Source organism: Pecten maximus, chromosome 13 (genome assembly GCF_902652985.1).
Source record: "Pecten maximus chromosome 13, xPecMax1.1, whole genome shotgun sequence".
In the NCBI taxonomy this organism is placed as follows: Eukaryota; Metazoa; Mollusca; class Bivalvia; order Pectinida; family Pectinidae; genus Pecten; species Pecten maximus.
This window is the reverse complement of record NC_047027.1, coordinates 8,799,914-8,816,997: the sequence shown is the minus strand read 5'-3', so window position 1 is coordinate 8,816,997 and position 17,084 is coordinate 8,799,914. Positions and strand designations below refer to the sequence as shown.

Sequence of the window (17,084 nt, the reverse complement as noted above, 5' to 3'; positions counted from 1 at the left end):
TAGTGTGGTATACTAGACTACACTGTATAGTGTGGTATACCAGACTACATTGTGTAGTGTGGTATACTAGACTACATTGTAAAGTGTGGTATACCAGACTACAGTGTATAGTGTGGTATACCAGACTACATTGTATAGTGTGGTATACCAGACTACATTGTATAGTGTGGTATACTTGACTACAGTGCATAGTTAGGTATACTAGACTACAGTGTATAGTGTGGTCTACCAGACTACATTGTATAGTGTGGTATACTAGACTACATTGTATAGTGTGGTATACTAGACTACATTGTAAAGTGTGGTATACTAGACTACATTGTATAGTGTGGTATACTAGACTACATTGTATAGTGTGGTATACTAGACTACATTGTGTAGTGTGGTGTACTAGACTACATTGTATAGTGTGGTATACTAGACTACATTGTATAGAGTGGTATACTAGACTACATTGTATAGTGTGGTATACCAGACCACATTGTATAGTGTGGTATACCATACTACATTGTATAGTGTGGTATACCATACTACATTGTATAGTGTGGTATACCATACTACATTGTATAGTGTGGTATACTAGACTACATTGTATAGTGTGGTATACCATACTACATTGTATAGTGTGGTATACCATACTACATTGTATAGTGTGGTATACCATACTACATTGTATAGTTTGGTATACTAGACTGCATTGTAAAGTGTGGTATACTAGACTACATTGTATAGTGTGGTATACTAGACTACATTGTATAGTGTGATATACTAGACTACATTGTATAGTGTGGTATACTAGACTACATTGTATAGTGTGGTATACTAGACTACATTGTATAATGTGGTATACTAGACTACATTGTATAGTGTGGTATACTAGACTACATTGTATAGTGTGGAATACTAGACTACATTGTATAGTATGGTATACTAGACTACATTGTATAGTGTGGTATACTAGACTACATGGTATAGTGTGGTATACTAGACTACATTGTATAGTGTGGTATACTAGACTACATTGTATAGTGTGGTATACTAGACTATATTGTATAGTGTGGTATACTAGACTACACTGTATAGTGTGGTATACCATACTAAATTGTATAGTGTGGTATACCATACTACATTGTATAGTGTGGTATACTAGACTACATTGTATAGTGTGGTATACTAGACTACATTGTATAGTGTGGTATACTAGACTACATTGTATAGTGTGGTATACTAGACTACATTGTATAGTGTGGTATACCATACATTGTATAGTGTGGTATACTAGACTACATTGTATAGTGTGGTATACTAGACTACATTGTATAGTGTGGTATACTAGACTACATTGTATAGTGTGGTATACTAGACTACATTGTATAGTGTGGTATACTAGACTACATTGTATAGTGTGGTATATTAGACTACATTGTATAGTGTGGTATACTAGACTACATTGTATAGTGTGGTATACTAGACTACATTGTATAGTGTGGTATACTAGACTACATTGTATAGTGTGGTATACTAGACTACATTGTATAGTGTGGTATACTAGACTACATTGTATAGTGTGGTATACTAGACTACATTGTATAGTGTGGTATACTAGACTACATTGTATAGTGTGGTATACTAGACTACATCGTATAGTGTGGTATACTAGACTACATTGTATAGTGTGGTATACTAGACTACGGTGTATAGTGTGGTATACTAGACTACATTGTATATTGTGGTATACCAGACTACATTGTATAGTGTGGTATACTAGACTACATTGTATAGTGTGGTATACTAGACTACATGGTATAATGTGGTATACTAGACTACATTGTATAGTGTGGTATACTAGACTACATTGTATAGTGTGGTATACTAGACCACACTGTATAGTGTGGTATACTAGACTACATTGTATAGTGTGGTATACTAGACTGCATTGTATAGTGTGGTATACTAGACTACACTGTATAGTGTGGTATACCAGACTACATTGTGTAGTGTGGTATACTAGACTACATTGTATAGTGTGGTATACCAGACTACAGTGTATAGTGTGGTATACCAGACTACATTGTATAGTGTGGTATACCAGACTACATTGTATAGTGTGGTATACTTGACTACAGTGCATAGTTAGGTATACTAGACTACAGTGTATAGTGTGGTCTACCAGACTACATTGTATAGTGTGGTATACTAGACTACATTGTATAGTGTGGTATACTAGACTACATTGTATAGTGTGGTATACTAGACTACATTGTATAGTGTGGTATACTAGACTACATTGTATAGTGTGGTATACTAGACTACATTGTATAGTGTGGTATACTAGACTACATTGTATAGTGTGGTATACTAGACTACATTGTATAGTGTGGTATACTAGACTACATTGTATAGTGTGGTATACTAGACTACATTGTATAGTGTGGTATACTAGACTACATTGTATAGTGTGGTATACTAGACTACATTGTATAGTGTGGTATACTAGACTACATTGTATAGTGTGGTATACTAGACTACATTGTATAGTGTGGTATACTAGACTACATTGTATAGTGTGGTATACTAGACTACATTGTATAGTGTGGTATACTAGACTACATTGTATAGTGTGGTATACTAGACTACATTGTATAGTGTGGTATACTAGACTACATTGTATAGTGTGGTATACTAGACTACATTGTATAATGTGGTATACTAGACTACATGGTATAATGTGGTATACTAGACCACATTGTATAGTGTGGTATACTAGACAACATTGTATAGTGTGGTATACTAGACTATATTGTATAGTGTGGTATACTAGACTACACTGTATAGTGTGGTATACCATACTAAATTGTATAGTGTGGTATACCATACTACATTGTATAGTGTGGTATACCATACTACATTGTATAGTGTGGTATACCATACTACATTGTATAGTGTGGTATACCATACTACATTGTATAGTGTGGTATACCATACTACATTGTATAGTGTGGTATACCATACATTGTATAGTGTGGTATACTAGACCACATTGTATAGTGTGGTATACCATACTACATTGTATAGTGTGGTATACCATACTACATTGTATAGTGTGGTATACCATACTACATTGTATAGTTTGGTATACTAGACTGCATTGTAAAGTGTGGTATACTAGACTACATTGTATAGTGTGGTATACTAGACTACATTGTATAGTGTGGTATACTAGACTACATTGTATAGTGTGGTATACTAGACTACATTGTATAGTATGGTATACTAGACTACATTGTATAATGTGGTATACTAGACTACATGGTATAATGTGGTATACTAGACTACATTGTATAGTGTGGTATACTAGACAACATTGTATAGTGTGGTATACTAGACTATATTGTATAGTGTGGTATACTAGACTACACTGTATAGTGTGGTATACCATACTAAATTGTATAGTGTGGTATACCATACTACATTGTATAGTGTGGTATACCATACTACATTGTATAGTGTGGTATACCATACTACATTGTATAGTGTGGTATACCATACTACATTGTATAGTGTGGTATACTAGACTACATTGTATAGTGTGGTATACCATACTACATTGTATAGTGTGGTATACTAGACTACATTGTATAGTGTGGTATACTAGACTACATTGTATAGTGTGGTATACTAGACTACATTGTATAGTGTGGTATACTAGACTACATTGTATAGTGTGGTATACTAGACTACATTGTATAGTGTGGTATACTAGACAACATTGTATAGTGTGGTATACTTTACTACTTTGTATAGTGTGGTATACCAGACTACGGTGTATAGTGTGGTATACTAGACTACATTGTATAGTGTGGTATACTAGACTACATTGTATAGTGTGGTATACCAGACTACGTTGTATAGTGTGGTATACTAGACTACATTGTATAGAGTGGTATACTAGACTACATCGTATAGTGTGGTATACCAGACTACATTGTATAGTGTGGTATACTAGACTACATTGTATAGTGTGGTATACCGGACTACATTGTATAGTGTGGAATACTAGACTACATTGTATAGTGTGGTATACCGGACTACATTGTATAGTGTGGTATACTAGACTACATTGTATATTGTGGTATACTAGACTACATTGTATAGCGTGGTACACTAGACTACATTGTATAGTATGGTATACTAGACTACATTGTATAATGTGGTATACTAGACTACATGGTATAATGTGGTATACTAGACCACATTGTATAGTGTGGTATACTAGACAACATTGTATAGTGTGGTATACTAGACTATATTGTATAGTGTGGTATACTAGACTACACTGTATAGTGTGGTATACCATACTAAATTGTATAGTGTGGTATACCATACTACATTGTATAGTGTGGTATACCATACTACATTGTATAGTGTGGTATACCATACTACATTGTATAGTGTGGTATACCATACTACATTGTATAGTGTGGTATACCATACTACATTGTATAGTGTGGTATACCATACATTGTATAGTGTGGTATACTAGACCACATTGTATAGTGTGGTATACCATACTACATTGTATAGTGTGGTATACCATACTACATTGTATAGTGTGGTATACCATACTACATTGTATAGTTTGGTATACTAGACTGCATTGTAAAGTGTGGTATACTAGACTACATTGTATAGTGTGGTATACTAGACTACATTGTATAGTGTGGTATACTAGACTACATTGTATAGTGTGGTATACTAGACTACATTGTATAGTATGGTATACTAGACTACATTGTATAATGTGGTATACTAGACTACATGGTATAATGTGGTATACTAGACTACATTGTATAGTGTGGTATACTAGACAACATTGTATAGTGTGGTATACTAGACTATATTGTATAGTGTGGTATACTAGACTACACTGTATAGTGTGGTATACCATACTAAATTGTATAGTGTGGTATACCATACTACATTGTATAGTGTGGTATACCATACTACATTGTATAGTGTGGTATACCATACTACATTGTATAGTGTGGTATACCATACTACATTGTATAGTGTGGTATACTAGACTACATTGTATAGTGTGGTATACCATACTACATTGTATAGTGTGGTATACTAGACTACATTGTATAGTGTGGTATACTAGACTACATTGTATAGTGTGGTATACTAGACTACATTGTATAGTGTGGTATACTAGACTACATTGTATAGTGTGGTATACTAGACTACATTGTATAGTGTGGTATACTAGACAACATTGTATAGTGTGGTATACTTTACTACTTTGTATAGTGTGGTATACCAGACTACGGTGTATAGTGTGGTATACTAGACTACATTGTATAGTGTGGTATACTAGACTACATTGTATAGTGTGGTATACCAGACTACGTTGTATAGTGTGGTATACTAGACTACATTGTATAGAGTGGTATACTAGACTACATCGTATAGTGTGGTATACCAGACTACATTGTATAGTGTGGTATACTAGACTACATTGTATAGTGTGGTATACCGGACTACATTGTATAGTGTGGAATACTAGACTACATTGTATAGTGTGGTATACCGGACTACATTGTATAGTGTGGTATACTAGACTACATTGTATATTGTGGTATACTAGACTGCATTGTATAGTTTGGTATACTAGACTACATTGTATGGTGTGGTATACTAGACTACATTGTATAGTGTGGTATACCGGACTACATTGTATAGTGTGGTATACTAGACTACATTGTATATTGTGGTATACTAGACTGCATTGTATAGTTTGGTATACTAGACTACATTGTATAGTGTGGAATACTAGACTACATTCTATAGTGTGGTATACTAGACTACCTTGTATATTGTAGTATACTAGACTACATTGTATAGTGTGGTGTACTAGACTACCTTGTATATTGTAGTATACTAGACTACATTGTATAGTGTGGAATACTAGACTACATTGTATAGTGTGGTATACTAGACTACATTGTATAGTGTGGTATACTAGACTACATTGTATAGTGTGGTATACTAGACTACATTGTATAGTGTGGAATACTAGACTATGTTGTATAGTGTAGTATACCAGACTACATTGTATAGTTTGGTATACTAGACTACATTGTATAGTGTGGTATACTAGGCTACGTTGTATAGTGTGGTATACTAGACTACATTGTGTAGTGTGGTATACTAGACTACATTGTATAGTGTGGTATACTAGACTACATTGTATAGTGTGGTATACTAGACTACATTGTATAGTGTGGTATACTAGACTACATTGTATAGTGTGGTATGCTATCTGTAACACACGAGTGATATACTGTGTAATACTGTAATAATATCACTTTAGGATTATATCGTAAGACGGGTACACACGTGCCGGCTGAGTGAATGTATTGTGTATCATACCAATGCAATAGTATTGTAAAATGTTATACAGTAACTGTATATCACTTTAGGATGATTGTTTTAATTTAAACAGTGTATGGATATTGGCTATGAATAGTGCAATGTCGCGTCTATCGTTGTACGAGGAGTGTAGAAGATGGAGATGTGTGCTTTACTGTCAATCATATCATTGTATTATTGTATTTCATATTGACCTCTTGAAGCGCACAATATAAAGTGCGCCTGAGTGAAATAAATCAATTGAAATTGTAGGCATATTCATCAGCTACTACGGAAACGTATATGGACCTCTACTTGTTGTGATAAGTGTCACTCTCTCGATAAAAGTTATGTCGACTTGACTACATCTAACTGAACTTATTGGCATATAAATGCCGACATGTTCAGATTATATTACAACTTGTCATATTTTAGTCGTAAAATAAAAAATATCAAAATACCGAATTTGATATTTTGCATTATACATAACTTATCGGAATATTTAACTCGTATAAATAAAATGTTCGAGATCGGCATCACAACTTGTCGCCAAAAATTAGCCTCATAAAATAGATGATGGAGTTATGGAAATTAGAAAAAAACAGTATATTCATATTTAAAAGTCGACATATATGAAACTTGTTGACATAAACTATGAGTATCGCCTTATCACGAGTACAGATAGGTGTATGTTAGTACTAGCAGGAGGACTGGTCAGGCTGTATGTAGGTGTACTACTGGAGCGAATTAAGAGGTAACCTTTCAGTATATTATCTTTTTACAATTCCCCCAACCCGGCATCCCTCCTCATTCTCTGAAGTTATTAATCATATATTCAATACTTTATATAATGCTACGTACTGTATAGTGTGACTCGTCCCATTAAAATTTAAGGAATAATAAGTTACAATTACCCCTCCCCCTCACCATCACTACACATACCACCGTGTTTCCTTGTTCTGTTGGTTTTGTTTATCAAATTTATAACAAGAGGCCCATGGGGCCTGTATCGCTCACCTGGTTGGATTGGACCAAATGTCAAAATAATGTTCATATTGAATTTGTTTTATTTGTAAATCTCTAACAATGCTATATATGGTTATAGTGTGGGAATCCGAACTGCTTTAAAGATTAATGGAGTCCAGACTCTCTAAAGGTCTGAAAGACGTCAAGAATTGTTTTTAGAACATGCATGCATTCATCACTTTATAACTAGTAGCGATTTAAAGGAATTACCTCTATTTCCCCTATTGGGCCCCGCCCCTTTGGCCCCTCGGGGGTCAGAGTCACCATTTATGCAAAATGTGTTCCCCTTTCCCCGAGGATGTTTCTGACCAAATTGGGTTTAAATCCATTCATAACTTTATGACAAGTAGCGATTTGAAGGAATTACCTCTATTTCCCCTATTGGGCCCCGCCCTTTTGGCCCCTTTGGGGTCAGAGCCACCATTTATGTAAAATCTGTTCCCCTTCCCCCAAGGATGTCTCTGACCAAATTGGGTTAGAATCCATTCATAACTTAATGACTAGTAGCGATTTAAAGGAATTACCTCTATTTCCCCTATTGGGCCCCGCCCCTTTGGCCCCTTTGGGGTCAGAGCCACCATTTATGCAAAATCTGTTCCCCTTCCCCCAAGGATGTTTCTGACCAAGTTGGGTTCAAATCCATTCATAAGTTTATGACAAGTAGCGATTTAAAGGAATTACCTCTATTTCCCCTATTGGGCCCTGCCCTTTTGGCCCCTCGGGGGTCAGAGTCACCATTTATGCAAAATCTGTTCCCCTTCTACCAAGGATGTTCTGGCCAAATTTGGTCAAAATCCAATCAGAACTTGTCTAGTAGCGATTTAAAGGAATTACCTCTATTTCCCCTATTGGGCCCCGCCCCTTTGGCCCCTCGGGGGTTAGAGTCACCATTTATGTAAAATCTGTTCCCCTTCTGCCAAGGATGTTTCTGGCCAAATTTGGTCAAAATCCAATAAGAACTTCTTGACTAGTAGCGATTTAAAGGAATTACCTCTATTTCCCCTATTGGGCCCCGCCCCTTTGGCCCCTCGGGGGTCAGAGTCACCATTTATGCAAAATCTGTTCCCCTTCTGCCAAGGATGTTTCTGGCCAAATTTGGTCAAAATCCAATAAAAACTTCTTGACTAGTAGCGATTTGAAGTAAATGTTGACGGACGACGGACGCTGCGCCATGACATAAGCTCACCGGACCTTCGGTCCAGGTGAGCTAAAAACCAGTATTCGCAAATATGGTATGATAATGACTTCCATTCTGGTAAAAGTGTATGCTAGAGAATGTTTAAAAATTGTATAAGTTTAGAATCTCATCTTTTAATTTTACCTAAATGGTTAAGAGATACCTTTGTAAAATATCGTACAGGAAATGACCGTCTTCAAATTGAAACCAGAACATGGGAAAACGTTCCTAGGGAAGAACGTATATGGCGATAATTAGGAATTGATATCATTACGCGAGGCTATAAGTAAGGAAGTGTGTATTTTTGAAACAGAACCGAGAGTTGTTCCGACGGCGACTTTTGTAACCGGAACTTCCGACACGAAAAAGACAAAAAGTAAGACTCAATATAAACCCAATACAAATGCATATTTCAGAAAGCCTTGCTTGTTTTGCCGGGAAACACACTCGCCTAACCAATGCACAAACGTCACCGACTACAAAGAGCGCATAGACATTGTGAAATCAAAGAACGTTTGTTTCAATTGTTTTGGGTCACACAAAGTCAGTAACTGTCATTCTAAATTTAAATGCAAAAAAAATGTGGGGAAAGACACCACTCTAGTTTATGCAACGACCAGCTTCCGCAGCCGTCGAATCCTGAGGTTCATGTACAGGACGGGAATAAAAGTACCGGCAAGGAAAAGAATTCAGCAGCGCTTCACTCCACAAACATTACATCTCATTCTGACGTCTAGTTAAAAACCGCTATATCTTCAGTATGGTTGGAATTTAAAAACGATACGGCAAACATTCTCCTAGACGAAGGAGCACAGAATTCTTTCATGACCGAGTATTTAGCCAAAGAACTATAGATTGAGACTACAGGAAACATCAACATGAAGATAGCTGCTTTCGGGGGTAGTGAAAGTCAAATACGTCACCTGAAAACTGCGCGCGTGTGTATAGAATCTGTCAGTGTAGAAAGAATCCCGATAGAAGTTGTAATCATACCAAAGATAGCGGCGCCTATAGAGATTAAAGCTCGAATCAACGTAGCAAAATTACCATATTTACGAGGATTACAGCTCGCTCACCCAGTGACACAACATGAGAAATTCAACATATCCCTCCTGATTGGAGCAGATTACTATTGGTCTATAGTACAAGACAATGTGATTCGCGGGAACGGACCGACAGCTGTCAAATCAAAACTAGGATATCTAATATCTGGTCCTATCATCACTTCCAAGCACTCAACATCTGTAGCATCATCAGTGGCGTTCATGAATACGGCGATCATGAACATCTTGACCATTCACAAATCGGAAGAAGTCGACTTAGAGAAGTTCTGGAAAATCGAATCGAGTAATTGAAACACCAGATACATCTACTTCTAAAAGTTACCTGCAAGAATATCAGGACGCTTCTATATCCTTCCAGAATGGCAGATACACTGCAAAGTTACCATGGCGTGAGGACCACCAGGAGCTCCCGACAAATGTTATCAAACGACTAGCACGGGAACCAAACCTGCTGAAGATATATGGGGATATCATATCTGACCAAGAGAAGAGAGGATTCATTGAGAGAGTTTCAGACGACAATGTCAAATAAGGGGGTAGACTACATTACATACCACATCACCCGGTGAAGAAAGACTCGACAACTACGCCAATCAGAATCGTTTACCATTGCAGTTGTCATCAAGACTCAGAGTCTCCTAGTTTGAACGGCTGTCTATCGTCCACTCCTCCTGAGCTTAATGACCTTACAGGGCTCATCGCGAGATTTCGAGTGAAGAAATTTGGAGTATCTACAGACATTGAAAAGGCATTCCTTAATGAAGCCCTTGATGAAGGAGACAGAGATGTGACACGATTTTTCTGGTTACGTGATCCATCAAACCCGAATAGTCCGTTGATCACCTATATATTCAAAGCAGTTCTTTTTGGCGCCACGTGTTCTCCATTCATTTTGAGCGCGACACTACTGAAACATCTCAACGACAGTCAGACGGAATTAGCCAACAATTTACAGAGGAATCTGTATGTGGATAACATTCTCTCATCCGTAAACACAGAGCAGGAAGCACTAAACTATTTCCGGGATTCTGGAGATTTACTACGGCAAGCTGGGTTCAATTTAAGGTCTTGGTCGTCTAACAGTGAATACTTACGGAAAGCAACCAAAACAGAGAACGTTCATGACAGCGACACAGTTGTTAAGCTACTTGGAATGAGATGGAATCCGGCCTCAGACTCTATTACCTTTGCCGATAAGGTACGTGCAGATATGGACAATCTGTTGGCTACGAAACGTTTAGTTTTGAGACGACCCGCTTCAATTTACGATCCATTAGGGATACTTGGACCAGTAACTGTTCGTGCAAAATTATTGAGGCAGAAACTCTGGAAAGATGGCCACTCGTGGGATGAAAAACTACCAGAAGTAAAAACTTCGTGGATAGACATTTTGAAAGACACATAACTCGTTACTACAAATACTGCAATTCCCAGGAAATATTTTGTTGACTGCGAGAATTCAATAGAAGACTCTACACTACACGTCTTTGTAGATGCCCGTCAAAGGCATATGGAGCTTGTGCTTACATTGTCAGTCATTCTGAATCATCTTTCGTAATGGCAAAGAATCGAGTTGCTCCTATAAAAGGAATGACATTACCACAACTGGAGTTAATGGCTGCAGTACTAGGAGCTCGCTTAGGACGACATTTACTGGATGAATTAGGAATGGAACGTGCTGTATATTGGAGTGACAGTCAGATAGTCATACACTGGATATGTTCCGAGAAACAACAGAATAAATTCATCAAAAACAGAAGGACAGAAATCAACGATTTGACAGGATCCAAGGACTGGCGATATGTTCCTACGCTTTCAAATCCTGCGGATTTACAAACCAGAGGCTTATCTGCGAAAGAATTTCAAGACAACACACTTTGGTTCCAGGGACCAGATTAGATAACCAAACCCCGAAGTTGGCCTATATGGAAACAATTTGACACAACGGTGTTGTCAGCTATTGAAGACATCGTAGGTGAAAAGTGTACTGAAACTACAAAGGACAAAACAATGGAACCCACAGACAATATAACAAATTTAGTTCAGATAGAAAGGTTTACGTCATACCAGAAACTTGTACGCGTAACAGCGTATGTCATACGATTTGTTAACAACCTACGTAAAAAAGGAAAACAGGAATCAAGAGAGACTGACAGCAGGAGAGCTTCAACATTTTGCAAACATGTGGATTCGCAACATCCAACACAACACGACGGAGCTAGAATGTTTGCGATTGAAGACCCAACATCATTTAATTCGACAACTCAAGCTTTACCTGGACTCTGACAACATGCTACGGTGTGGAGGACGTATCAACAATGCACCGATTCCAGCAGATGCGAAATTTCCGTTGTTGTTACCAGGAAAACATAAATTTATTCATCTCCTCATACAAGATACTCACCAAAGAAATTGCCATGCTGGCACAGGAACAGTTGTCACCCTGTTAAGACAAAGAGTATGGATCCCTGCAGTTCGACAAATCTGTTTTGCGGAAATGTGTTTCCTGTAAGAAAGTATCGGGAAAAACATATTTGGCTCCAGCTCCACCTCCTTTACCTCAAAATAGGATGCTGGACAGTGAACCCTTTTCTGTGACTGGAGTAGACTTTACAGGAGAATAACATGTAAAATCAGCAAATGGAAGGGACCAAAAAGTGTACATCTGCCTTTTTACGTGCGCCAACACAAGATCCGTCCATTTAGAGATTGTGCCTGACTTGACTGAACAATCATTTCTTCTAGCTTTTTGCCGATTTATCAACCGGAAGTCATTGCCAAAAATCATGATGTCGGATAACGCTACTACATTTGTTTCTGCGGCGGAGGATATTCGACGACTAAGCCAGTCTGTTTCCGTTACAGATGCACTTCGTGAAGCGGGAAATGTGTGGAAATTTATACCAAAGCGCGCTCCATGGTATGGTGGATATTGGGAAAGGCTTATCGGAATAACCAAGGATTGCATCAAAAAGGTACTCGGATGCGCTTTTGTGACGATGGAAGTCTTGTCAACAATTACTACAGAGGTTGAGGCTATTCTTAATGATAGACCACTGACATACATTTCATCAGACACCAACGAACCAGAGCCACTTAGTCCATCACATTTTCTGTATGGAAGAATACCCTACCCAGATGAGGCTTCTTCTATCGAGATCTAGAACGGAGAAATAAAGGACGTTACCCATGATCAGCTTTTAAAACCGGTAGGGCGTAAGAATTGTACCTGCTGCCCCCATTGCATGATCGTAAGAGGCGACTAAATTTGGGATCTTATCTTTTCTCTTCTTTCTTAACAACTTTCTTCTTCCTAACGTCTTCCTTGACAATGCCTCACTTTTGGCCTTTCAGGGCTCGAACTTAAAGGCAGCCCGATAGTCTGGGACTAGTATATTTTCTACCCGGGCTAGTGGTTTGAAATTCCGGTAGCCCGACTGACTAGTGGAAATCTTGTAGAACTTTATTTGATTAAAATGTCGGGCTAGTAAAAATCACAGTGTCACATGCCCGACAATATTTCAATAAACCACTCACATACCTTTGTGTATTATTTATTCGTATGTTCGCTGAAAAACGATCCTCCACTTTCCGTTTTCACTCGACATGTTGCCGTGTGTATACATTAGTAAGCGCCCGAGAGTTCCGAAAGCATTACGATCATAATGAAGTCCGAGGATTCCGATGTTGAGCACATGGTTAGTCTTGGTCATGTTCGCGTTTGTATCGAATGAATTATTAACGGCACATATTCAGGTTCGTTTTTGACAGCTCGTTTTAGCGTTCGTAGTTACTGATAATGGACCGCTATATTAAACGTCTCGGAAAACGAAAAGTGGATGATTCTGATGAAATGACGATACAAGCCCTAAACCAGAGAAAAAAATAACACTATCAAAGATGAAATATGAAGAAAAACGAGAACGTAAATTCCAAGAAAAATGGCAAAATGAATTTCCGTGGGTCGAATTAGACACAACAGGACAGTTGATGACCTGCAAGGTATGCAAGGCATATCCTGAGCTAAGTGATCGCGAGAGTGCTTTTGTCAAGGGTTGTTGTAACATGAGGAAAGACACGTTAACTGCACATGATCAGAATAAAAAACACAAATTTTGCATTGACAGATCAATATCTGACAAACGAGGTGCACCATTACAAGTCGCCTATCACCAAACACACACGTTAAACCCTTCTGTAAAACAGAGTTACTGCATTATTTAACACAGCGTTCTATGTTGCAAAGCATGGTAGACCATATTCTGCCTTTCCAGAATTGTGCAGTTTACAGGCAAAGAATGGTGTTGACATGGGATCCATGTACAGAAATGACAAGGGCTGTAAGACATTTATAGAACACATTGCTAATTCTGAAATTGAAAAAATCAAGAAAGATGTCATGGAAAGTCGTTATTTTTCTGTGTTATCTGATGGTTCTACGGACAGTTCCATTACAGAACAGGAGGCTGTCTACATCCGGTACATTGGACCTGAAGGGAAGCCCCAAACAGAATGTTGTGACATAGTCTCATTGGAAACTGCTGATGCATCAGGTGTACTTCAAGATATTGACAGAGCTTTAGAAACAATCGGCATCGATGAAAATGCATTCAAATCAAAGCTTGTGGGATGTAATTTTGATGGTGCAGCAGTCATGATGGGAAAAAAAGGGGGAGTTGCCGCAAAAGTGAAAGAAAGAGTACCACATGCTGTGGCTATACATTGTGTGGCTCATAACCTTGAGCTGGCTGTGCTTGAATCTGTTAAAACTGTTCCATATCTTTCAAAGTTTGATACAACTGTAAAGAACATCTTTCTGTTCTATTACTACTCTCCTAAGAAAAGAAGGGAACTGAGAGCTATATCAGACCTGCTGGATGAAAATGCTGCTTATTTTAGTGGAATGAAGCAGGTACATATTTTCAGATATACTATTAAACTATTTATCTATTATTGCCTTGATTTAAACATATCAATATAAAATACTATCTGTCATGTTGATGCTATAATACTATTAATAGGCATATTATGATATCACATAGCAAAAATGATTGCCTAAAGCAGACAAAAAACCATGAATATGTGAATGTTACTATTGTAAATTATTAAAAGGGTCTGGTCAGATGTTATACTCATTCATACTATCATATAATAATATTCATTAATTCATCAATTATAAATCTACATTGTATACTATGTATGTGTATACATAGCAATATTGAAATATTTTTTTCTGTTTTGACAGGTACGGTGGTTGGCAAGTCGACACAGGGCACTGAAGGCAATAGAAAAACACTACGCAGTGACCGTCATCCACCTGGAAAACACTGCTTCTGGAAAGACTGCTGATGCAGCAAAAGCAAAGGGTATATTGAATGATTTCAAGTCACATAAGTTTGTGAAATTCCTACACTTCATGATTGATGTCACCAATATCTTGTCAATGCTAAGTCAGGGCTATCAGCGAGATGACCTTTTCATCACTGATGTTGTACGCAACTTGGAGAAGGCAATGTGGCAATTGAAGGAATTACAACAGAACAAAGGAGAAATGGGGAGAAAGTTTGAGGAGCACTTTAACACAGAGTTAAAGACATTCAGCTGTGGGAAGGAAAGCACCCAAACTGTGAAGCTTGATGCATGCCCTGCAAACTCTACTAGCTCTGACAAGCAACAATCATCATTCCTTGAGGCAGTTGTTGAGTACATGGACAAGCGATTCACTGTGTTACAACACCCTGCTTTCAGTGATGTTACAGTGTCATTATTTAATGACATTTGGGTATTATTTAGATTTATCCGTTTTTGTACTACTGTGCATGTACAGGCTCCGTATTTATCATATGTATATGTGTACGCAGTTGTACCGTATGCTATTTATATATATATATGTAAACCTGTTTAACAGGTCAGGGGTCAGAGTTATTTTTATAGTAAAGTGACCATGGGTCAATGCGCACCCGCGCTTTTTAGGGTAGCGTAACTCCCGCACTAGGCACCGTTGTGAGTGGACGTGTATATGTTGCGTCTATATATTTAGCGCATCCGTGTTGTACCAATCTACATCACTGTCAGTACTTCATAATTTCTAACTTTAATGTATATTGTATTGTATGTAGTAATATTTGGATATGTTGAATGTCAATTATTTCCTTTATAAATTAATTGAAATAATTTAATTATTGGTAAAGATTGTCCAGAAATTGAATTTCCCACCACTTTCTTATTATTTATTCTGTGTGGATAAACGTTTTGGTTTAGCTGATAGGCGTTATGCATTTAGCCTTTTATATTAAACATTGTAGTTAGTATACGGTGCCAGTACATATTAGTAAATATTGTTTATTTTATTATTGTAGCATTTATATGCGCTGTAATATTGTACGGGTTGTCTCCCCGGGAGTCGAGCCCTCTTCGTCAAATGAAGAGGTAGGTTTTTTTATGGCTCCATTTATATTGTGTTGGTAGCATCATTTTTAAGAATATCCATGTACATGAGAAATTGTCATTGTTTGTATAAGCGTTACGCACTTGCTACTTTGTCAGATCTGTAATGTGCATAGTTCAGTAGTAGTTGTAACGTTTATGATTACGCCTGGGTTAGTAGGTGTTCTTGAATCTCGGGTTCTAAGCGTATGCTTTCGGTTGCGTCAGGTGCGTACACCTGTCGTGTTATTGTGGGATGGATTATTCCACTTTGAGATTGTAACTATTTTACTTATTGTTGTTATTTGTTATTCTAGGGTGTTTTATGGATTAATAAACTATGAATTGGAACTCAAGCGTTGGAGTCATGGTGTAGACACTTTGAATAACCGACCCGGCTCAAAACGACCGGTTACAGTGACATGGAAGTGTTTGATCACACTATGTGGCCAGGCAGGGATGACTTATTCCAATATGGAAATGATGCTGTTGCCAGCCTTATTAAACATTTTGAACCATGTTTTGATGCCAATGAAAGAACACAGATCCCAACACAATGGAGTGACCTTAAACTGCGTCTTCATCGACAAAGATCAGTATCCCCACTTGATGTGTACAGCAACCTACTCATTCTGAACCCACCCGATCTCCAGGCTGTACTCCTCATTGTTCGTATCATACTTACCCTTTCTCCAACAACTGCAAAATGTGAGCGATGTTTCAGTTGCATGAACAGAGTGAAGACCAATTTGAAGACAACAATGACACAAAGATCACTGACAACATTGATGTGATGCAGCATGGTGGATGCATATGTAGACAGTTTTGAGCCGGATGCAGCCATAGCAAACTGGCTCAGTTCTTCTCAAAGGAAGAGAGGTGTGACTTCCCAGAAGGAAAGTCTGAGTGACGGAAAGAAATGTCAGACTCCTTCAACCTCAAGTGCCCCAACATCTGAACCCTCCTTGCCTACATTA

General features: G+C 37.7%; 2 protein-coding genes and 1 long non-coding RNA gene across 3 annotated transcripts; all 3 read left to right on the top strand.

Moving 5' to 3' along the window:
• The first annotated feature begins 11,238 nt into the window (after window positions 1-11,238).
• LOC117340405 lies at window positions 11,239-11,580 on the top strand. The gene has a single exon (XM_033902167.1). It carries the CDS (start codon window positions 11,239-11,241, stop codon window positions 11,578-11,580), a length of 342 nt encoding a protein of 113 aa, XP_033758058.1.
• Window positions 11,581-13,581: 2,001 nt separating this feature from the next.
• LOC117340404 (zinc finger protein 862-like) lies at window positions 13,582-15,586 on the top strand. The gene is made up of 3 exons (XM_033902166.1): window positions 13,582-13,828; window positions 13,956-14,593; window positions 14,927-15,586. The coding sequence occupies exons 1-3, from the start codon at window positions 13,582-13,584 to the stop codon at window positions 15,584-15,586; spliced, it is 1,545 nt and encodes a 514-aa protein (XP_033758057.1).
• Window positions 15,587-15,674: 88 nt separating this feature from the next.
• Window positions 15,675-16,436, top strand: LOC117341215. Its single transcript, XR_004535584.1, has 3 exons — window positions 15,675-15,751; window positions 16,041-16,110; window positions 16,425-16,436. It is a non-coding gene; the product is annotated as an uncharacterized LOC117341215 (long non-coding RNA).
• Window positions 16,437-17,084: the final 648 nt, after the last annotated feature.